Genomic DNA, 24,931 nt, shown 5'->3' with positions numbered 1-24,931 from the left:
CTGCCATTCATTAAATACTTCCCTGTCAAATTACTCCTTCCAAAGTGTATCACCTCACCCTTTTCAGGGTTAAATTCTATCTGCCATTTATCTGCCCATTTGACCATCCCGTCTATATCTTCCTGTAGCCCAAGACACTCAGCTTCACTGTTAACCACCCGGCCAATCTTTGTGTCATTCGCAAACTTACTAATCTCACCCCCCATATTAGCTCCAGGTCCCCTCTTTTCCTGAAGGTGCTGACTCTCATCGGGGGCTGCTAAGGCAAATGGTAGTGCCTCTCCCTCTCCCTTCCTGCTGTGTTTAAGATGTGAGAATTCATCTTAAGTGGGGATTAAACTGGAGCTTCCTGGCCTTTGCTAGATAGTGTGGTAATAGTGGCTCACTATGGGGGGAAGCCAATGATCTGCTGTGGCTCCAGTATCAGATAGGGCTTGGATGGTACTTGGTAAGTGCAGGTGGGGACAGAATTGGGCTTGGCCGGTACGCCCTACAGAGTCAAATAGCTAACTGACACTCACTGGCTTACACGTCAAGAAGGGAAAAGCCATCAGCACCCATGTAACCCAGTGAGGGATCAGCGGTTTTGGGAAAAGTGAGGAGGAATCTGAGAGAGAAATGCCTCCTCTATTATTGTCTGCTTTGTTTCTTGTAGCATGGGAATCATTGGCGAACCTCTCTCTAACTTCTTTTCGGATATGCTTATCCCCATCGAAACTTACATGGAGAATGAAAGCATGAAGGAGCAAGGGGAGGGGGAGGTCCTGTTGCAGAAGAGTGGATTCTCTCACACAACTGCGATTGATTCTTCTACTGGAGACATGAGCTCCCACCATCAATATACGGACATGTCCAGAGCAACAACAGTAGGTTTAGGCTCTGAATACGACTTATAAGTTGTGCCTACTAGTTACACTAGCTAAACTGACTTTGATCTTTTCAGGAATAAAACCTGTATTTTGTGTCACTGAGTGATTTTGTTATATGTTGGGAGTTTCGCTCAATCTGCTCGATCATTATCCAGCTCTTAGAAAGTGATGACACAGAGAGGGATAGAATGAGGTTGCAAAAGGGATTCACCCTTAGCCAGTCCAGGACAGCAACCTGAATCACTAGCACTGCTGGTGGACAGAATCACCACCCACCTTTTCCAAACAACAAAAGGCAGATATCTTCAGCTTTGATCCCCATCCTGCTCAAACTTCAACTTGAACAAACTAATATTTAGAAGAAATAAAAAACCTACATTTCTATAGTGCCTTTTCCAACCTCGGAAAAGCCAATGACAAAGGGCATAACTGGAGCTAATCTTTACACACATTTATAAGCATTTATTTGCAGAGTTACACATTACAAGCATACACCTCCTAACCTCTGGTCCTTACATCATCATCTAATGATAACAGTTTGAATGGCCCGTCCTAGCCCTAATGACAATTTCTCATCTGAAAACCAACAGTTCTGGTAGTGCAGCACTCCCTCATTGACTGCACTGGAGTGTCTAGAGATTCTGTGCTCAAGTCTCTGCAGTTATGACCTTCCAATCCACTGAGCCAGGGCCAATAGGAATAAAACAACTGAAGCAGAGGCACACACACTCATTCCAGCAGCACATCATAGTGGCCACTACAGAGACTTGGCTTCATGTTGTACACGATTAGGAGAGAGATAAGCCAGACTATAAATTCATTCATAAGAATAGGAGGAGTGACAATATTGTTAAAAGACATTATGAATGCAGTTGGAAGAGGATAACATACCTGCGATAGAAGGTAAACCAGAAAATAAATCAAAGGGAAGAACTTAGTGCATTCAATATTCATCAAAACAAAAAAATGTTAATGCAAAAAACAAATAGGGCTTTAAGATAAGCCCTAAATCTCTAGGACCTGACAGTTTCTACCCCAGGGTGCTAAAATCAGTGGGGAGGAACTTGTAGAAGCAGTAATCTTTCAGAGTTCTCTCGGGAATTGTTCCATTAGTTTGGAAATTTCTTAATGCCATAAACACATAAGAAATAGGAATGTGAGTGGGATGTATGATCCTGCAGATCTGTTCAGCCATTCAAAACCTCAACTCCACTTTCTTGTCCTACGCCTCCCTTACCCCCACATATCCCTTGATTTCCTAATGTCTTTTAATTAAGGATGGTGCGGTAGGTAACTAAAGGCCTTTTGTTAAATGGAGGAGTTGGGAAAAATTACCAAAATCTGCCATTAGGGCCATTAAGGTGCAACCAGTCCAGCCTGAAGAGGTTCCATCTCCCTCAAAACAGTCCCAATATCGCAGGCATCTAAAGCCCTCTCTTCTGCACCATCTCTCCAGCCGCGCATTCATTGGACTATCCACTATTTCTGTGTTCTCTCGCATGTGGCACCAGGAGCTGTCCAGAGATAGGCCCAACTTGCTGGTTTCTTACCCAGCTCCATCAGATCCGAATTCTTTGGATACTGAAGTAGTCCATGTCCAACTGCAGCAAGACCTGTTCAACATTCAGGTTTGGGCTGAAAAATGGCAAGTAAGATTCACACCACACAAGTGCCTGGCAATGAACATCTCCAACAAGAAGGAATCTTAACCATCTCCCCTTGACATTCAATAATATTACCAGCGCTGAATTCCCCACTATCAACATCCTGGGTGTTGTCATTGACCAGAAACTGAACTGGACTAGCCATATATTGTGGCCACAAGAAGATTCCCTGTGTTCTCAGTGCCTTGTTTTATGGCTGTGAAACATGAACTTACAGTTATCAAGAAAGGAAGCTCAGCAACTTTCACCTTTGCTGTTGCGGCATATTCTGTGGGCATCTCATGGAAGGACAAAATCATGGGTGCATGAATCCTCTCAAAGCCAAAGCTCCCAAGTATGTTGGTGCTCATCCAGCAGGGGTGACTTCACTATCTTGGGCATGATTGCAGGATGGAGGGTTGATGGTGCAGGATGATGGAGTTGAGGTTGAAGATCACCCATGATCTTATTGAGTGATGGAAAGGCTTCAAAGGTCTTGAGGGACTTTTCGCAGACTAGATGAATAGAGGAGGTGGTGGCATAGTGGTATTGTCACTGGACTAGTAATCCAGTAGACCCAAGGTAATAATCTGGGGACCTAGGTTCAAATCCCATCATGGGAAAAAAAAAATCTAGAATTCCATCTGGTTTAGGGAAGGATATCTACCATCTTTACCTAGCCTTCAACACTCTTAAATGCCTGCTGAATTAGTGAGGGGGGCATAAATGCTGCCCGAATCCCAAGAATGCAAAAATGAACGGACATTAACTCTGCATGGATGCTGCCGGCCCTGCTGAATATTTTCTGTTTTTATTAGAGGTTAAGTCTGGAGATAACAACATTGTTGTGTTTGTCAGTGCGGCCCCTTTAAATGGCAGCACGTGGTTTTGTTCAGCGTGCTCTCTGGACCTTAGTAACAAGAATCCGGGCCGAGGGGGGGGGGGGGGGGGGGGGGGCGGAGAAGCAGAATCACAGAATAATCATTTAATATTAATAATTTCCACAAGAAGTGGGGGCTGTTTATAGAGATTATTATTTGAGTAAATTTTATTTATTGAAAGGGGGGGGGGGGTGTTGTTGAATAGTTATGTTCAATTCTGCCTTTTCCTTATTCCCCCCCCCCCCCCCACCCTGAACCTCCCCTACCCCACAGGTGGTGAATGGGCGGTTCCGGGCCGCCGGCCCAGTCTGACTCCGGCCGCCGAGCGGAGCGGCCACGGAAACCGGGCTCCGGGCGGAGGAGGAGGAGGAGGAGGAGGAGGAGGGAGCGGGCAACCTGGAGCAAACAAATCACCGAGACCGAGACCGAGACCGAGACCGAGAGAGGGAGAGACATAAAACCGGCCGGAGAGTGAACCGAATCCCTTCCAAACCTGATTCAGTGTAAACCCGGTTATCCCACCGACTAGGCCGACAAGAAGCCTCGGGCTTTCCTGAGCGGACCATCCGACCCGGAGGAGGCCGGGGCCGGCCTGAGTGGTCGTGGTCAGTCGTTCTCTCCCCCACCCCCTTAAGAAAGGTTGGAAAGAGTCCCCGGTGTAGTTTTACTTATTTTTTTTATTTTGAAGCTGATTATTAATTATAGTTATTTGTGGTGGTTTGCGAGGCGTCGCCATGTCCAGCTCGCGGGTTTGCCGCACTTGCGGCTGCACCGAGATCGACATTGACCAGGCCCGGGGCGATGCGGTGTGTACCGGCTGCGGCTCGGTGCTGGAGGACAACATCATCGTGTCCGAGGTCCAGTTCGTGGAGAACAGCGGCGGCGGCTCCTCGGCGGTCGGGCAGTTCGTCTCCTTGGACGGTGAGTTGCACGGAAACCATTGCCCGCGCGGGGAGGGAGGGAGGGAGGGAGGGAGGGCAGCGGGCACTGGGCACTGTCCCTTCTCTGCTGCATCCCGCAAAACACCCGCATCTCCAGCACTTCGGCGCCGCCGCGCGCACACATTCCCCGCACCGACATTGCTGCAATGCAAACTTTTTACGCTGCCAGCTTCTCACTAACTTCTTATCATTTATTGCACGATTACTGCACCGTTAAAGCAATGACCTTAAAGCGCCCACAAAACAACCCTGTCCTGTGTGCATGTGTGTGTGTATATATATATATACCTGTCCTGTATGTGTGTGTGTATATATATATACCTGTCCTGTATGTGTGTGTGTATATATATATACCTGTCCTGTATGTGTGTGTATATATATATACCTGTCCTGTATGTGTGTGTGTATATATATATACCTGTCCTGTATGTGTGTGTATATATATATACCTGTCCTGTATGTGTGTGTATATATATATATACCTGTCCTGTATGTGTGTGTATATATATATACCTGTCCTGTATGTGTGTGTGTATATCTATATACTACCTGTCTGTATGTGTGTGTATATATATATACCATGTCCTGTATGTGTGTGTATTATATATACTATACCTGTCCTGTATGTGTGTGTATATATTCTATCTACCTGTCATGTACTGCTGTGTGTATATATATATACCATGTCCTGTATGTGTGTGTGTCATCACTACTATATATACCGTCATGTATGTGGTCGTATATATTATACCTGTCCTGATGTGTGTGCTATATTATATATATACCTGTCCTGTATGTGGTGTGTATAATATATATATACCTGTCCTGTATGTGTGTGTGTATATATATATATACCTGTCCTGTATGTGTGTGATATAATACCTGTCCTGTATGTGTGTGTATATATATATACCTGTCCTGTATGTGGTGTATATATATATATACCTGTCCTGTATGTGTGTGTAATATATATATACCTGTCCTGTATGTGTGTGTATATATATATATATACCTGTCCTGTAGGTGTGTGTATATATATATATACCTGTCCTGTATGTGTGTGTATATATATATACCTGTCCTGTATGTGTGTGTATATATATATACCTGTCCTGTATGTGTGTGTATATATATATATACCTGTCCTGTATGTGTGTGTATATATATATATACCTGTCCTGTATGTGTGTGTGTATATATATATATACCTGTCCTGTATGTGTGTGTATATATATATACCTGTCCTGTATGTGTGTGTATATATATATATACCTGTCCTGTATGTGTGTGTATATATATATATACCTGTCCTGTATGTGTGTGTATATATATATATACCTGTCCTGTATGTGTGTGTATATATATATACCTGTCCTGTATGTGTGTGTATATATATATACCTGTCCTGTATGTGTGTGTATATATATATATACCTGTCCTGTATGTGTGTGTATATATATATATACCTGTCCTGTATGTGTGTGTATATATATATACCTGTCCTGTATGTGTGTGTATATATATATACCTGTCCTGTATGTGTGTGTATATATATATATACCTGTCCTGTATGTGTGTGTATATATATATATACCTGTCCTGTATGTGTGTGTATATATATATATACCTGTCCTGTATGTGTGTGTATATATATATATACCTGTCCTGTATGTGTGTGTATATATATATATACCTGTCCTGTATGTGTGTGTATATATATATATACCTGTCCTGTATGTGTGTGTATATATATATATACCTGTCCTGTATGTGTGTGTATATATATATATACCTGTCCTGTATGTGTGTGTATATATATATATACCTGTCCTGTATGTGTGTGTATATATATATATACCTGTCCTGTATGTGTGTGTGTATATATATATATACCTGTCCTGTATGTGTGTGTATATATATATATACCTGTCCTGTATGTGTGTGTATATATATATACCTGTCCTGTATGTGTGTGTATATATATATACCTGTCCTGTATGTGTGTGTATATATATATACCTGTCCTGTATGTGTGTGTATATATATATACCTGTCCTGTATGTGTGTGTATATATATATACCTGTCCTGTATGTGTGTGTATATATATATACCTGTCCTGTATGTGTGTGTATATATATATATACCTGTCCTGTATGTGTGTGTATATATATATATACCTGTCCTGTATGTGTGTGTATATATATATATACCTGTCCTGTATGTGTGTGTGTATATATATATATACCTGTCCTGTATGTGTGTGTATATATATATACCTGTCCTGTATGTGTGTGTATATATATATACCTGTCCTGTATGTGTGTGTATATATATATATACCTGTCCTGTATGTGTGTGTATATATATATACCTGTCCTGTATGTGTGTGTATATATATATACCTGTCCTGTATGTGTGTGTATATATATATACCTGTCCTGTATGTGTGTGTATATATATATACCTGTCCTGTATGTGTGTGTGTATATATATATACCTGTCCTGTATGTGTGTGTATATATATATACCTGTCCTGTATGTGTGTGTATATATATATACCTGTCCTGTATGTGTGTGTATATATATATATACCTGTCCTGTATGTGTGTGTATATATATATATATACCTGTCCTGTATGTGTGTGTATATATATATATACCTGTCCTGTATGTGTGTGTATATATATATACCTGTCCTGTATGTGTGTGTATATATATATACCTGTCCTGTATGTGTGTGTATATATATATATACCTGTCCTGTATGTGTGTGTATATATATATATACCTGTCCTGTATGTGTGTGTATATATATATACCTGTCCTGTATGTGTGTGTATATATATATATACCTGTCCTGTATGTGTGTGTATATATATATATACCTGTCCTGTATGTGTGTGTATATATATATATACCTGTCCTGTATGTGTGTGTATATATATATACCTGTCCTGTATGTGTGTGTATATATATATATACCTGTCCTGTATGTGTGTGTGTATATATATATATACCTGTCCTGTATGTGTGTGTATATATATATATACCTGTCCTGTATGTGTGTGTATATATATATATATACCTGTCCTGTATGTGTGTGTATATATATATATACCTGTCCTGTATGTGTGTGTATATATATATATACCTGTCCTGTATGTGTGTGTATATATATATATACCTGTCCTGTATGTGTGTGTATATATATATATATACCTGTCCTGTATGTGTGTGTATATATATATATACCTGTCCTGTATGTGTGTGTATATATATATATACCTGTCCTGTATGTGTGTGTATATATATATACCTGTCCTGTATGTGTGTGTATATATATATATACCTGTCCTGTATGTGTGTGTATATATATATATACCTGTCCTGTATGTGTGTGTATATATATATATACCTGTCCTGTATGTGTGTGTATATATATATATATACCTGTCCTGTATGTGTGTGTGTATATATATATATACCTGTCCTGTATGTGTGTGTGTATATATATATATACCTGTCCTGTATGTGTGTGTATATATATATATACCTGTCCTGTATGTGTGTGTATATATATATATACCTGTCCTGTATGTGTGTGTATATATATATATACCTGTCCTGTATGTGTGTGTATATATATATATACCTGTCCTGTATGTGTGTGTATATATATATATACCTGTCCTGTATGTGTGTGTATATATATATATACCTGTCCTGTATGTGTGTGTGTATATATATATATACCTGTCCTGTATGTGTGTGTATATATATATATACCTGTCCTGTATGTGTGTGTATATATATATACCTGTCCTGTATGTGTGTGTGTATATATATATATACCTGTCCTGTATGTGTGTGTATATATATATATACCTGTCCTGTATGTGTGTGTGTATATATATATATATACCTGTCCTGTATGTGTGTGTGTGTATATATATATATACCTGTCCTGTATGTGTGTGTGTATATATATATATACCTGTCCTGTATGTGTGTGTGTATATATATATATACCTGTCCTGTATGTGTGTGTATATATATATATACCTGTCCTGTATGTGTGTGTATATATATATATACCTGTCCTGTATGTGTGTGTATATATATATATATACCTGTCCTGTATGTGTGTGTATATATATATACCTGTCCTGTATGTGTGTGTATATATATATACCTGTCCTGTATGTGTGTGTATATATATATACCTGTCCTGTATGTGTGTGTATATATATATATACCTGTCCTGTATGTGTGTATATATATATATACCTGTCCTGTATGTGTGTGTATATATATATATACCTGTCCTGTATGTGTGTGTATATATATATACCTGTCCTGTATGTGTGTGTATATATATATACCTGTCCTGTATGTGTGTATATATATATATACCTGTCCTGTATGTGTGTGTATATATATATATACCTGTCCTGTATGTGTGTGTGTATATATATATATACCTGTCCTGTATGTGTGTGTGTATATATATATATACCTGTCCTGTATGTGTGTGTGTATATATATATACCTGTCCTGTATGTGTGTGTGTATATATATATACCTGTCCTGTATGTGTGTGTGTATATATATATACCTGTCCTGTATGTGTATATGTGTGTGTGTGTGTGTATATATATATAATGTATAAAAACCTGTCCTGTACTTCTCCAAAGTCTCTGCTCATTGTTGTAGGGCATGTTGCATAGCAAACCCCCCCCCCCCCCCCCCCCCCCCCCCACCCAACGTGTGATAATGATCAGGCGGTCAAGGTGCCAGTGAGTTAAAAGCCGAGAAAAAAACACACACACACACACATTGCGGATGCTGGAAATCCAAAACAAAAATACCTGGGAAAAACTCAGCATCTGCGGAGAGGAACGCGGTCAACGCTTCGAGTCCCGCGACTCTTCTGACAGAGCTAAGTGAAAGCGGGAGGGAGGTGAAACACAGTTCCGGCGAGTGTCGGTCGAGGGATGAATGTTGGCCCGGACCCGGCGCTCCAGCTCTCCTGCTGCTCTCTGAATGCGGTGGAATTTTTGCATCCACCCGAGGAGCGCTGGTGGGGGACTCGGTTTACCGTCTCATCTGGAGACTGGCGTCTCAGACAGCGCGCCATTCCCTCAGTGTCGCATCGGCCAGCGTTACGGGCTCCGCGTCTCCTCAAACCCCTCTCTCAGAAGTAAGAGTGCTGCCCATTGACCCCACACTGCTAATGCGCAAGATGGTGTCTATTGCTTTGGTGTCAATCGTAATTTGGGTAACACATTCAGATGGTGTAACCAAGAGATTTTTAAGTGTGGAAGGAATCTTCATCCCTCGTCTCTGCATTTCCCACTCCATCTAAATAGCCCAGAAATAACCTGTATGTGACAGAGGAGGAGAGAAATGTAGCGTTATGGCTAGTTTTGTTCACTGTTATGATCCTGCGCCAGACCCCCAAGTAGTTGGCAAGATCCAGTTAGGGCCCATTAATGTCTTGTTTAAAGGAGACAAAGTTTGAGATCCAAGACACTTGCTCAGTGAATAAACCATAAGATGCCACAGGTTTTGAATAAACAAAAATAAACTTTACTGTACAAGGTCAGAAAAATAAAGCAATTTACAATATCTACCTTGTACTCTTAACATTCAGGGTGAGTATAAGGTCCATGTGAATTAACAAGCCAACTGTGGTTGAACACACCACACTATAGAATAAATGGCAGATGTGACCAAGACACAGCCCATGGATTTCTCAGCAACCCATCCAGATGTCAGTAACACTGTGAGTCAACCAATCTCACTGAAACTCTCTCTCACGAGGGATTCCAGTCTAACCTGTGAATTCTCTCCAAAGTTCGCTGCAACTCGGACAGCATCGACAATGATCTGTCTTGCAGAGTTTCAATCTCGTCTTCTGACACTCGGTTTCCCTGGATTCCCGAGTATACACACTCAAACATCAACTCACAAGCACAGCTTCAGCTCTTCGGCTGTGCCGAGCAGAAAGCCACTGCTCCAAAGGGGCACCTTTGCCCCAGCGGCCCTCAGCAAGGAGTCATCAACATTTGGTGCTTTCTTGGATCTTCAGGGCTTCTCCTCAGCCCTCTTCAATTACCAGGGCTTCCTTTGAGCCCTTTTTATTAAAAGTCTGCTAACTGCAGCCTATTTGGAGTCTTTTTTTTCCTCCCTGCTGCTCTCTTTTTAACTGAACTGGGACCTCTTCCTGCCCCTGTCCCCTCCCTGAGACTCTCCCTGTCCCCTGCCTGGGACACCAGTCTTCCATGGCGCTCTGCTCCCTTTCTTTGTGCCGGCACGCTGGGCCTGAAGAACTTAGACTGCAGGACTGCTCATGTGCGAAAGTCTGAGATTTGTCAGGAGTTGAAGTTCCCAGCTTCCGCTCTCGGCATTAAGACAAGTATCCTTTTTTTAGCACTAGACTTGACTATTCCAACCCAATCCTGGCTGACCTTCCGTATTCTACCCTCCATAAACTCGAGGACGTCCAAAACTCTGTTGCCTTGTCTTAACTCGCACCAAGCCCCGTTTCCCCCCTCATCCGTGTTCTCACTGACCTACATTGGTTCTCGGTCAAGCAATATCTTGATTTTTAAAATTTGCAATTTAATATTTGGAAGATTTGTAATGGAGTTCCCTATGGATCAGTATTGGGACTCCTGCTTTTCCTGATATATATTAATAATCTTTCCTTGTTCAAAAAAGATTTAGGATAATCCCAGCAATTACAGACCAGCCAATTTAACTTTGGTGATGGGGAAACTTCTAGAAATAATTAGTTGGGATAGAATTAAGTCTCTCAAAAAGTGTGGGCTGATTAGGAAGAGCCAGTATAGATTTCTTAAGGGAAAATGGTGTTTTTTGAAGAGGTAACAGAGAGGGTTGATGAGGGTAATGCTGTTGATGTGGTGTACAGAGTCTTACCAAAGGCATTTGATACAGTGCCACACAACAGACTTGTGAGAAATGTAATGGGATAAAAGGGACAGGTGCTATTTGGATTCAGAATTGGCTGAGTAATTGGGAAGCAGAGAGTAATGATCAATGAATATCTTTCACGCTGGAGGAAGGTTTGTAGTGGAGTTCCCCAGGAGTCAGTATTGGGACCTTTGCTTTCCCTGGTATATATTAATGACCTAGACCTTGGTGTGCAGGGGACACTTTCAAGGTTTAAGGGTGATACAAAACTTGAAAATATTGTAAACTGTGAGGAGGCCAGTTCAAAACTTCAAAGGAACCTATACAAGTTGGTGGAGTGGGCAGGTGGGTGGCAGATGAAGTTCAATGTGGAGAAGTGTGAGGTGATGCATTTTGGTAGGAAGAACATGGAGAGACAATATAAATTAAAGTGAACAACTCAAAAGGGTGTGCAGGAGCAGAGGGACCTGGGTGTATATGTATATAAGTCATTAAAGGTGGTAGGACAAGTGAGGAGAGCAGTTAATAAAGTACACAGTATCCTAGGCTTTATTAATAGGGGCATAGCGTACAAGAGCAAGGAGGTTATGCTGAACTTGTTTAGGACATTGGTTAGACCTCAGCTGGAATATTGTGCACAGTTCTGGGCGCCACATTTTAGGAATGGTGTGATCGAATTGGAGAGAGTGTAGAAGAGGTTTACAAAAATGGTTCCAGGGATGAGATACTTCAGTCATGAAGATAGATTGGAGAAGTTGGGACCGTTCTCCTTGGAAAGGAGAAGGCTAAGAGGAGATTTGATAGAGGCATTCGATGAAGGGGCTGGACAAAGTAGGTGGGGAGAAACCGTTCCCGCTGGTAAACAGATCGAGAACCAGTGGGCACAGTTTGAAAGTGGTGTGCAAAAGGAGCAAATGCGGGGTGAGAAACTTCTTCTCTCAGTGAGTGATTGGAGCCTGGAATGCACTGCCTGGAGGTATGGTGGAGGCAGGCTCAATCAAGGCATTCAAGAGGGCATTAGATGATTTTTAAAATAGAGACAATGTGCAGGGTTATGGAGAAAAGGCTGGAGAATGGCATTGAGTCATAATGTTCATTCGGAGAGCTGGTGCAAATGCAATCGGCCGAATGGCTCCTTCTGCACCTTAACAATTCTGGGATTTATCCTTGTTTTCAAATCCCTCCCAGGCCTCTCCCCTCCCTATCTCTGTGATCTCCTCCAGCCCTGTAATACTCCAAAATCTTTTCATTCCTCGAATTCTGGCCACGTGAGCCCCCGATTTTAATCACTCCACTGTTGGCGGCCATGCCTTCAATTGCCTGGGCCCCAAGCTCTGGAATTCCCTTTTTAAAACATCTTGCCCCCTCCCCTCCTCTCTGTCCACTGCTTTCCTCTTTTAAGACTCCTTAAAACCTACCTCTCCCAACCAAGCTTTTGGTTGCCGGAATTGAGGCCTATGAGGAGCTGACAGGAAAGATGAGTTGAGGCCTGGGGCAGATCAGCCATGATCTTATCGAATGGTGAGGCAGGCTTGAGGGGCCGAATGGCCTACTCCTCCTATTTCTTATGTTCTTATGGCCTCTTATTTCCTTATGTGGCTCAGTGTTACACTTTCTTTCATAATGCTCTGGTGAAGTACTTTGGGATGATTTATTACGCTAAAGGTGCTATATAAATATAAGTTGTTGTAGTGGTGTTGGGAGAGCTGAAGGGGGTTGAAGTACACCAATACTTTAACAAACTGCCTGTGACAGGCTGTGAGCTTAATACAGTTTCAGTGATGCCTTTAATTGATGTTTGTGGATCGAGCCATTAACCTGAAGGAGGTGACTGTCGAGATAATGGGCGGATGATGGGAACTCTATTGCAATATCTTTGAAACAGTTGTAATGTTATTGTGGTTAGGTTTTATTTTATTTCATTCCTCTATCACAATGATGGTGACACGTTGTACCATGACCATCTTATAATCTGTTCTGGGAAAAGCTGTAGAGATCCGTTGGGATCTAACAGAATGCTGGAATGGACTTGGGCTGAATGGCTGTCTCCTGGTCCTAAATAACTTGAAAGAGCCAGTGTTTGAGAGAGTGTTATCCAGGTGCTTTCCTGTTGTAAGTTTACTTGTGTATTTTCATGCTGTATCGCTATGGCATTCGAGCCTGTAGCAGCATTTCTGTCTAGTTGAATCTCCTTTTGATAACCGTTTGTTTGTGTCTGCATTAAAGTATTTGATGTTTGAAATTTATGTTTCAAATAAATGATGATATGAGGTGGCAGAGTAGTGGTATGGTCGCTGGAGCAGTATTCTAGAGACCCAGGGTAATGCTCTGCGGACCCGGGTTCGAATCCCGCTACGGCAGATAGTGGAATTTGAATTTAATAAAAACCTGGAATTAAGTCTGATGATGGCCATGAATCTATTACAGATTGTTGTAAAAACCCATCTGGTTCACTAATCTCCTTTAGGGAAGGAAATCTTTTTTTTATTCATTCATGGGATGTGGGCTTCACTGGCTGGGCCAGCATTTATTACCCATCTCTACTTGCCCTTGAGTGAGCTGCCTTCTTGAATTGCTGCAGTCCATGTGATGTAGGTACACCCACAGTGCTGTTAGGGAGGGAGTTCCAGGATTTTGACCCAGTGACAGTGAAGGAACAGTGATATATTTCCAAGTCAGGATGGTGAGTGATGTGGATGGGAACTTCCAGGTGGTGGTGTTACCATCTATCTGCTGCCCTTGTCCTTCTAGGTGGTCGTGGGTTTGGAAGGTGCTGTCTAAGGAGCCTTGGTGAATTCCTGCAGTGCATCTTGTAGATGGTATACACTGCTGCTCCTGTGCGTTAGTGGTGGATGGAGTGAATGTTTGTGGATGTGGTGCCAACCAAGTGGGCTGCTTTGTCCTATATGGTATCAAACTTCGAGTGTTGTGAGAGCTGCATTCATCCAGGCAAGTGGAGAGTATTCCATCACACTCCTGACTTGTGCCTTGTAGATGGGAGTCAGGAGGCAAGTTACTCGTCGCACAATTCCTAGCCTCTGATCTGCTCTTGTAGCCACAGTATTTATATGGCTAGTCCAGTTCAGCTCCTGGTCAATGGTAACTCCCAGGATGTTGATAGTGGGGGATTCAGTGATGGTAATGCTATTGATGGTTGGATTCTCTCTTGTTGGAGATGGTCATTGCCTGACTCTTGTGTGGCCTGAATGTTACTTGCCACTTGTCAGCCCAAGCCTGGATGTTGTCCAGGTCTTGCTGCATTTAGACATGGGCTGCTTCAGTATCTGAGGAGTCGCGAATGGTGCTGAATGTTGCAATCATCAGCGAACATCCCCACTTCTGACCTTATGTTGGAAGGAAGGTCATTGATGAAGCAGCTGAAGATGGTTGGGCCTGAGGAACTTTTGCAGTGATGTCCTGGAGCAGAGATGACTGACCTCCAATAATCACAACCATCTTCCTTTGTGCTAGGTATGACTCCAACCAGCGGAGAGTTTTCCCCCTGATTCCCATTGACTCCAGTTTTGCTAGGGCTCCTTGATGCCACACTCGGTCACATGCTGCCTTGATGTCAAGGGCAGTCACTCTCACCTCACCTCGGCAGTTCAGCTTATTTGTCAATGTTTGAGCCAAGGCTGTAATGAGGCCTACATGTGACTCCAGACCCACAGCAATGTTGTTGATTCTTAAAGTGCCCTCTGAACAAAGGCAATTAGAGATGGGCAATAAATGCTGGCCTAGTCAGTGATGCCCACATCCCATGAACGAATATAAAAAAAAATCCAAATTAACCTTTGTGTTTGTAGCACCTGATTATGTGAAAGAGAAAACCTGTATTCTTACTATGCGTTTCTGAACATCCCAGAGTGTTTTACAGTCAATGAAGTACTTTCCCTCTGAAGGGCCCCACGAGGCACTTGTTGCTGCCTTTTTATGCTACCCCAACCTACACTGTCTCCAAATTTCTTGCCCAGTGTACCTGCTGGGGTGGGGTGGGAAGGTGGGCTAACCTTGCTAATCCCCTCCCTGTCTAACTCTTCCCTCCCAGCCCTGCCCCTGTGGACTCTGTCAGCAGGTCTGCTCTTACCGACCCTTTGTGCATCTCGATTTGTCTAGGGAAGAGTGTGTAGATAGCCTGGATCATGTTGAGATCAAAAAAGAGGAAGTGTTAGGTGTCTTGAAGAATCTTAAGGTGGATAAGACCCCAGGGTCAGATGGGAGTACAGAGGGAGGCAAGGGAGGAGATTGCTGGGGTCTTGACAGAAATCTTTGTATCCTCACTGGCTATGTGAGGTCCCAGAGGACTGGAGAATGGCCAATCTTGTTCCATTGTTTAAGAAGTGTAGCAGGGATAATCCAGGAAATTACAGGCCGGTGAGCCTTATGTCAGTGGTAGAGAAATTATTGGAGAAGATTCTTCGTGACAGGATTTACTACCATTTGGAAGCAAATGGGCGTATTAATGAGAGGCAGCATGGTTTTATGAAGGGGAGGTCGTCACTCACTAACTTGATCGAGTTTTTCGAGGAAGTGACAAAGATGATCGATGATGGAAGGGCAGTGGATGTTATATACATGGATTTCAGTAAGGCCTTTGACAAGGCCCCACATGGCAGACTGGTACAGAAGGTAAATTTGCATGGGATCAAAGGTGAGCTGGCAAGATGGATACAGAATTGGCTTGGTCATAGAAGACAGAGAGTAACAATGGAAGGGTGCTTTTTGAATGGAGATCTGTGACTAGCGGTGTTCCGCAGGGATCAGTGCTGGGACCTTTGTTGTTTGTAGTATATGTAGATGATTTGGAGGAAAATGTAACTGGGCTAATTAGTCAGTTTGCAGATGACACTAAGGTTGGAGGGGTTGCAGATAGTAAAGAGGATTGTCAAAGGATACAACGGGATATAGATCGGTTGGAGACTTGGGCGGAGAAATGGCAGATGGAGTTTAATCCGGACAAATGTGAGGTAATGCATTTTGGAAGGTCTAATACAGTTAGGAATTACACAGTAAATGGCAGAACCCTTAAGTGCATCGACGGGCAGAGGGATCTGGGTGTACAGGTCCACAGGTCACTGAAAGTGGCAACGCAGGTGGATAAGGTAGTCAGGAAGGCATATGGCATGCTTGCCTTCATCGGCAGGGGTATTGAGTATAAAAGCTGGGAAGTCATGCTGCAGCTGTATAGAACCTTGGTTAGGCCACACTTGGAATATTGCGGGCAATTCTGGTCACCACATTACCAGAAGGATATGGAGACGTTGGAGAGGGTGCAGAGGAGGTTTACCAGGATGCTGCCTGGTCTGGAGGTTATTAGCTATGAGGAGAGGTTGGAGAAATTCGGATTGTTCTCACTAGAGCGACGGAGATTGAGGGGCGACTTGATAGAAGTTTACAAAATTATGAGTGGCATGGACAGAGTAGATAGTCAGAAGCTTTTTCCCAGGGTGGAAGAGTCAATTACTAGGGCACATAGATTTAAGGTGAGAGGAGAAAACTATAGAGGAGAGGTGCGGGGCAAGTTTTTTACACAGGGGGTAGTGAGTGTCTGGAATTCGCTGCCAGAGGAGGTGGTGGAAGCAGGTACGATAGTGGTGTTTAAGAGGCAGCTTGACAAATACATGAATAGGATGGGAATAGAGGGATACAGACCCCGGAAGTGCAAAATGTTTTAGTTTGACAATCAATATGATCGGTGCAGGCTTGGAGGGCTGAAGGGCTTGTTCCTGTGCTGTACTTTTCTTTGTTCTTTGTTCATCTCCCTCCAGAATGCCTGATCGCTCTTGGACAAAGTGCTTACAACCCATGAGCTTATCACGGGTGGTGACGTTGTCGTCAGGTCCTTGATGGTACCTGGCTGAGGGGGTGATCAGCCTTCCCACTTGGACAAAGCTTCCATCACAGTCCAGCCTTGTCAAGACTTCTTGGCCTGCGACCCATACTCTTCTGGCACTTTCTCTGCTTTGAACATCTTGTTCCATCCCTCTCATCTTTCGTTTCAAATCCTGGTTCTCCACTGCTCACCCAAGCACCCAAAAATGCAACCTTCTCACTGAGCTGTCCTCACTGCTCCCCCCCGCCTCAGCCTCTGTACTGGGTGATTTCTCATCCTTGGTGATTTCCGTCTCAGTTCGTTGTGTTCTCTTTCCTCTAATTTCATTGTTCTCCTAACTTTCTTTGATTTCTCCTTCCATTTAAACTCCCTAATATTCATGGCCATCCCCTTGACCTTGTCATCCCACTTGGCCTTGCTACTCCCATGGTGTCAGTCACAGATAAGGTAATCTCTGATTGCTTGTTTTACTGTGCACCCACATCCCTCTTCACACATCTCTCTCTCTCTCTCTCTCTCTCTAAACCCCCCCCCCCCAGCCCTTTCTCCCCCTGTACCCGCCCTGATAGCTGCACTTTGAAAATCCCAGCTGTCCAGCCCTCTATCCTCTTCTGACCGTGACATTTCTGCAGCTAATGATTTGCTCAGCCACCCTGTCTCCACCTAATGATGTCCCAGTCTCCATTGAAATCATCTCTCTCTCTCTCTCTCTCTCTCACCCTGGCCGTTCTCCCTGGTACAGGCCTCATCTCCACTCCTTTAAGTTCAAAGGATATGGTGGACAACTGGTTTAACCATTCACTGCCAGATCGGTCTGGACCACATAAAACACTATCAGGTCCTGCTCTCAGAATCACAGTGCAGAAGAGGCCCTTTGGCCCATCGAGTCTGCACCGGCACATGAGAAACTCCTGATCTACCAACTTAATCCCATTTATCAGCACTTGACCCATACCCTTGAATGTTATGCCGTGCCAAGTGCTATTCCAGGTACTTTATAAAGGATGTGAGGCAACCCACCTCCACCACCCTCCCAGGCAGCACATTCCAGACTCTGGGTAAAAAAGTTTTTCCTCACATCCTCCCCTAAACCTAAACCTCATCTTGAACTTCTTCCTCTAGTATCAACTCATGCCCTTTCTGATATCATCTTGTCCATGAGACCCACCTCCTGCTTTCTCGATCTTATTCCAATTAAACTGCCAACCTCCGATCTTCTCTGCCTGGTTCCCATGTTAACCAATATGGTTAATAGTTCTGTCTCCCAAGTGTTGCCCCTCTCTCCTTCAAATCGATCATCATCGTCCCTATCCTCAAAAGAAAACTAACCCTTGACCCTGCAGTCCTGTGAAATACCATCCCACCTCCAACCTCCTTTTCCTCTCGAGTCCTTGAACTTGTTATTACCTCCCAAATCTGTTTCTGGGAACTTTGTGTTTGAGTCCCTCTGATCAGGCTTCCTGCTAGATCACTAAAACGACTCTTAGCAAAGTCACAAATGACATCCTATGTGACTGTGACAAAGGTAAACTTGTCATCCTTATCTTTCTCGATGTGTCTGCAGCCTTTGACATGGTTGACTGCACCATCCTCCTCCAGCGTCTCTCCACTGTCATCCGGCTAGGTGGTACTGCTCTTGCGTGGTTCCATTCTTATCTATCTGATTATAGCCAGAGAATCACTTGCAATGGCTTCTCTTCCTGCTTCTGCACCATTACCTCTGGTGTTCCCCAAGGATCTACCCGTGACCCCTCCTATTTCTCATCTACATGCTGACCCTTGGCGGCGACATCCCAAGGCACAGTGTTAGTTTTCACATGTATGCTGGTGACGCTCTAACTTGTCAGACTGCTTGTCCAACATCAAATACTGGGCAATAAAAGTTCCAACCAACTATATATTGGGAAGACCAAAGCCATTGTCTTTGTCCCTGTCACAAACTCTTCCCTAGCCACCAACTTCATCCCCTCCCTGTAACCTTGGTGTCATATTTTGACACACTTGAGAGATGAGTTCCAGACCACCTATTTGCACCATTGCTATGACTATTTCAACCTCCGTAACATCGCCTGACTCTGTCCCTACCTCAGTTTATCTGCTGCTGGAACCCTCCTCTGTGCCCTTGTTACCTCCTTGACCTGATCATTCCAGTGAGCTCCTGGCTGGCATCCTGCATTCTATCTTCCGTAAACTTGAGGTCACACTGCTGTCTGTGTGCTAACTCGTGCTCAATCCTGTTGACCTATCACCCTTGAGCTCACTGACCTTTGGCTCTCGATTAAGCAGCTTCTCAATTTTAAAATTTTCATCCCTGTTTTCAAACCCCCACTGCGGCCTCACCCCTCCCTATCTCTGTAATTGCCTCCAGCCCAGTGACGCTCCGAGATCCTTGTGCCTCTCTATTTCTGGCTTCTAGAATATCCCCAGCTTTAATCACCACCATTGGACCCTATACTTTGGAATTCCCCCCAGGACTCTACATCTCTAAGATGCTCTTTAACCTGCTTCTTTGAGCAAGCTTTTGTTTGATGATGCTCATGTGAAGTGCTTTGGGATGTTTTACTATGTTAGAGATGCTTATATCTAAAAAGTTGTTGGTTATCAGATAAATATTTGCTAGAAAAATGGGGAATTCCCTTACTGTTCAAAATAGTGCCACTTGATATCTTTGTCTGTCTGAGAGAGCTGAGGGAGCAGACAGTTCAACTTTGCATCGAAAAGCAGCATCTCCACCAATGCAGCACTCTGGCTCGGGAGTGGGACTTGAAGCTTCTGACTCGGAGGTGAGAGTGCGACCCACTGAGCCACGATGGGCACCTAATGTTGCTCCAACATTCCAAGCTGTTTCCTGTACAACAGTTTGCCTCAAATTTGGCACCTAGGCTGGAGTGACTGTCTGCTTGCGTGCACCAATATCCTACAAGGAGCAACTGGCCAGTTAATGTGCTCTGATGGTATTGGCTGTGTAAAGATTACTGGGAGATTACTCTGCTTTTCAAATAGTGTTATCAATACCTGTAGCTGTAGTCGTTTGGTAGTACAGCACTTGAGCACTGCTGAAAAAAGAGACACGTTTAAGCTTTCCATCTTACACTCAACAGAACACTCGCAAGAGTGCTGATTGGTTGGCACTCTCTTCACGCGTACTATAAATTGCTATTTTCCCCTTTATATTGGTTTCCTTGTGAATCTCCTCATTATACAGGCAATTATATCATATCCATTTACTTCTTTATGCCTTTAGATCATCTACCTTATTGTGAATGCTGTGCGTATTCAGGCAGAGCGCCCTTAACTTTGTCTTTTTGACATCATTCTGCATTCGAAGTATACTCCATGTTCTGCTTTGTATCTCCTGCCTTCTAGTCTCACTACTACTTCCTGTTACCAACTTTACTTACTTCCAATTTGGGCCACCCCCTCAGGTTCCCATCGCCCTGACAAACTAGTTTAAACACACCCCCACAGCATTAGCAAATCTCCCTGTGAGTATATCAGTCCCAGTTCTGTTAAGATGTAACCTGTCCAGCTTGGATAGGTCCCACCTGCCCCAGAGCTGGTCCCAATGCCTCAGAAATCTGATGCTCTCCCTCCTACACCAGTTCTCCTGCCATGTATTTAATTGATCAGCCCTCCTATTCCTAAGCTCGAAAGCACGTGGCACTGGGGGTAATCCTGAGATTACTGCTGTTAAGTTTTTAATTTCCTTCTTAACTCCCTAATCTGCTTTCAGGACCTCCTCTCTCTTTCTACCTATGTCGTTGGTACCAATGTGGACCACGAAATCTAACTGATCCCCCTCCCCCTGAAGGATGTCCAGCAGCTGCTCCGTGACATCCTTGACCCTGATACCAGGGGGGCAACACACCATCCTGGAGTCACACTTACCTGCAGAAATGCCTGTCTGCTCCCCTGACTATGGAATTGCCTATCACTATTGCCCTTCCGTACTTCTTCCTCCCCCCTGTACAGCTGAGCCGCCCGTGGTGCCACAGGCTTGACTCTGGCTGCACTCCCCTGAGGAACCATCGCCCTCATCAGCGCCCAAAATGGAAAACCGATTAGCAAGCAGGTTATCTCAGGAGCCTCCTGCACTACCTGCCTGGTTCTCTTAGACTGCCTGGTGGTCACCTGTTGTGCCTCTGGCTGTACGCTTCTGACCTGCGGTGTGACCACCTCCCTAAATGTGCTCTCCAAGTCACCCAGTGACTCCGGCCACTGCTCAAGTTCTGAGACCTGGAGCTGGAACTTGTGCAGCTGGTGACATTTCCTACAGATGTGTTTGTCTGGACATATGGTGTGTCCACAGCTGCACACAGACCACAGGATGTACTACACTTGGCTGAGCTAGCCTGCCATCCCATAACTCTAAAAACTGTTTATTACACTTAAAGTAAGTAGAATAAGTTACTAGTAACTTAACTTTACTGCACTTAATGCTAGCTTTCTTACTTTGGTTTACTTTATTACTTAATTTCACTTTGACTTGATTTAACTTTACTTCCCTATTGCTAGTGTTTCTTACTGAAATCCAAGTAGCTACTTCTTTGTAAATGATAGGTTTTTCTAGTTTTAAGCTATTTAAACACACTCCCTGACAGCAGCTTCTCACCAATCAATGAACTTAGTTTTCCTGTGATGTCACTCCTGGATTTTTTCAAACTCGGCCCGCTGCCCAAGTAGAGCTGTCCCTCGCAGGTCTGGCTGATTCTGCTCCCGGCAGGTGAGTGAGGGCCTCGAACCTCACCCTCTATTTATTTGCTGCCTGAGTAGAGGTGTCCCTCGCGGGTCCGGCTGTCTCTGCTCCCGGCAGGTGAGTGAGGGCCTTGAACCTCGCCCTCTATTTATCTGATGCCTGAGTAGGTCCAGCTGTTACCCCCTACACAATGAGCTTTTATTTTCCACAAAAAACTTTGATGTGGCACTTTATCTAATGCCTTCTGGAAATCCAAGTACAGTACATCCACTGGTTCCCCTTTATCCACAAAACGTGACCCCTTCAAAGAACATCAGTAAGTTTGCTAAACGTTATTCCCCTTTCTCAAATCCATGTTGACTCTGCCTGGTTGCCTTGAATTTTTCTAAGTGCCCTGCTATAACATCTTTAATAATAGCTTCTGACATTTTCCCTATGACAGATGCTAGGCTAACTAATGGAACCTTCCCCAAATACAAGGAATTTTGGAAAATTAAGACCAATTAAAACAAATCCAAATCTGAACCTGGAAGTTTCAGTGTATGCGGAGATTTTGATTGGCTTTAAAATCTGCTTGTTTGCATTCTGGGGAGACCGTGGCATGGTGGTAATGTTACTGGACTGTGTAACGCAGAGGCCTAGGCTAATGCTCTGGGGACATGGGTTCAAATCCCACCATGACAGCTGGTGGAATTTAAATTCGATTAATAAATCTGGAATTAAAAGCTAGTCTCATTGTCCATTGTGATTAAAAACCTACCTGGTTCACTATCGCTCTTTAGGAAAGGTAACCTGTCCTTACCTGGTCTGGCCTATATGTAACTCCACACCCACAGAAATGATGTTGACTCTTAACTGCCCTCTGAAATGGCCTAGCAAGCCACTCAGTTGTATCAAATGGCTACAGAAAAGTTAATAAGGAATGAAACCGGAAAGACCACCCGGTATTGGCACCACACGGCCTACAGCGGTTCAAGAAGGCCCCTCCCTATCACCTTCCCGAGGGCAATTAGGGATGGGTTATAAGCGTTGACCTTGCCAGTGATGCCCACACCCGTGAAAAAATTTAAAACAAAAGCTTCAAGTGGTTTGGTTGATATGTGCACTACCCTGAGCCGAACACTGGGCATAATTTGAACTTCAAGAGTGAGCTTCCGGTGAATGTGCCACTAAATTCAATTTAGTATTCCTTGTCCTGACACCAGTCTCATCAGTCTTGTTGTCAATCCCACCCAATGTAAGGCAGTCAGATCTAATGGCAGAAACACTGGGAGTTGGTTAGTTGACATTGGGCTGGGGCTGCAGTCTAAATTCACAGGTTTCCCAAGTACAAGCACCTGTGTATTTTGGGAGATCACCCTGTGATGAACTAGCTGATTTTGGCCATACATTGAAGTCCTGCATTTGGGCTGGGTGCCCCCTGGACTGAGGAAGGGAAAACCCAGCCCAGGTTCTTGCTCCTGATGGCTTGTCACAAACTCCCCCTCAAGTGAGTGGATGTAGGTTTTGTGGTGAGGGCTGTATAGCTGGACCAGGGTGAAATGAAGTGCTCGTTTTAAAATGAGGGAACGGGACAGTTTTTAAAAATTCATTCATGGGATGTGGGCATTGCTGGCTGGGCTAGTATTTATTCCCTACCCCTTATTATGCTTGAGGAGATGGTGGTGAGCTGCCTTCTTGAGCCGCTGCAGTCCATGTGGTGTAGGTACACCCACAGTGCTGTTAGGGAGGGATTCCAGGATTTTGACCCAGTGACAATGAAGGAACGGCCGATATATTTCCAAGTCAGGATGGTGAGTGGCTTGGAGGGGAACTTCCAGGTGGTGGTGTTCCCATGTGTCTGCTGCCCTTGTCCTTCTCGATGGCAGTGGTTGTGGAAGGTGCTACCTAAGGAGCCTTAGTGAGCTCCTGCAGTGTATTTTGTGGTGGAGGGAGTGAATGTTTGTGGATGGGTACCAATCGAGCAGGCTGCTTTGTCCTGGATGGTGTTGAGCTTCTTGAGCATTGTTGGAGCTGCACTCATCCAGGCAAATGGAGAGTATTCCATCACACTCCTGACTTGTCCTTTCTCGATAGCGGACAGGCTCTGGGGAGTTTAGGGAGGTGAGTCACTCGCCACAGGATTCCTAGCCTCTGACCTGCTCTTGTAGCCACAGTACTTATATGGCTGGTCCAGTTCAGTTTCTGGTCAATGGTAACCCCCAGGATGTTGATAGTGGGGGATTCAGCCATTGGTAATGCCGTTGAATGTCAGAGGGCTATGGTAAGATTCTCTCTTGTTGGAGATGGTCATTGCCTGGCACTTGTGTGGCTTGAATGTTATTTGCAACTGGTCAGCTCAAGCCTGGATATTGTCCAGGTCTTGCTGCATTTGAACATGGGCTGCTTCAGTATCTGAGGAGTTGTGAATGGTGCTGAACATTGTGCAATCATCAGCGAACATCCCCACTTCTGACCTTATGATGGAAGGAAGGTCATTGATGAAGCAGCTGAAGATGGTTGGGCCGAGGACACTACCCTGAGGAACTCCAGCAGTGATGTCCTGAAGCTGAGATGACTGACCTCCAACAATCACAACCATCTTCCTTTGTGCTAGGTATGACTCCAACCAGTGGAGAGTTTTCACCCGATTCCCATTGACTCCAGTTTTGTTAGGGCTCCTTGTTGCCACTCGGTCAAATGCTGCCTTGATGTCAAGGGCAGTCACTCTCACCTCACCTGACTTTGTTCCACAGTTACCAGAAGACTTCATTTCTCAGCATGTTCAGGAGAGAAGGGAAGAAATAGTCAGGGACCAGGAATTCTTTCTCTCAGGCGTTTTGAGTTTTTGCTCTGTCTGCCCCCTCAAGTGGAAGTAAAGTTCTCCCATCTCTGTTTCAAGAGCTGCAGAATTCTCTCCGGTGCCCTGGCCAATATTTATTCCTCATTCAATATGACTAAAAATATTACCTGGTCACATATTTTGGTCCTGTTTGTGGGGGCTTGCTTTGCACAAATTGGTTGCTGTGTTTCCTACATTGCAACAGGAGCTCCACTAAAATCTACTTCATTGGCTGTAAAGCGTTTTAGTGCGTCCTGAAATGGTGAAAGGTGCTGGAGAAATACAAATCCTCCTTACCTCTTATACCATC

The 24,931-nt window shown here is 44.0% G+C and overlaps 1 protein-coding gene across 3 annotated transcripts in view; it reads left to right on the top strand.

Moving 5' to 3' along the window:
* Positions 1-3,744: 3,744 nt before the first annotated feature.
* Positions 3,745-24,931, top strand: part of brf1b (BRF1 RNA polymerase III transcription initiation factor subunit b) — a 330,710-nt gene continuing 309,523 nt past the window's right edge. For 2 of the 3 annotated variants that reach the window (XR_005946273.1, XM_041214349.1), the window contains exon 1: positions 3,745-4,314. Coding sequence is in view for 2 of the 3 variants with exons in the window: in XM_041214349.1 (XP_041070283.1) it covers positions 4,128-4,314 (187 nt within the window). In the remaining variant the exon portion in view is untranslated. The remainder of the gene's footprint in view (positions 4,315-24,931) is intronic. The other variant, XM_041214348.1, reaches the window with a different exon arrangement.

The sequence above is a fragment of the Carcharodon carcharias genome, chromosome 20 (genome assembly GCF_017639515.1).
Source record: "Carcharodon carcharias isolate sCarCar2 chromosome 20, sCarCar2.pri, whole genome shotgun sequence".
Classification (NCBI taxonomy): domain Eukaryota; kingdom Metazoa; phylum Chordata; class Chondrichthyes; order Lamniformes; family Lamnidae; genus Carcharodon; species Carcharodon carcharias.
This window is presented reverse-complemented; position numbering and strand designations above follow the sequence as displayed.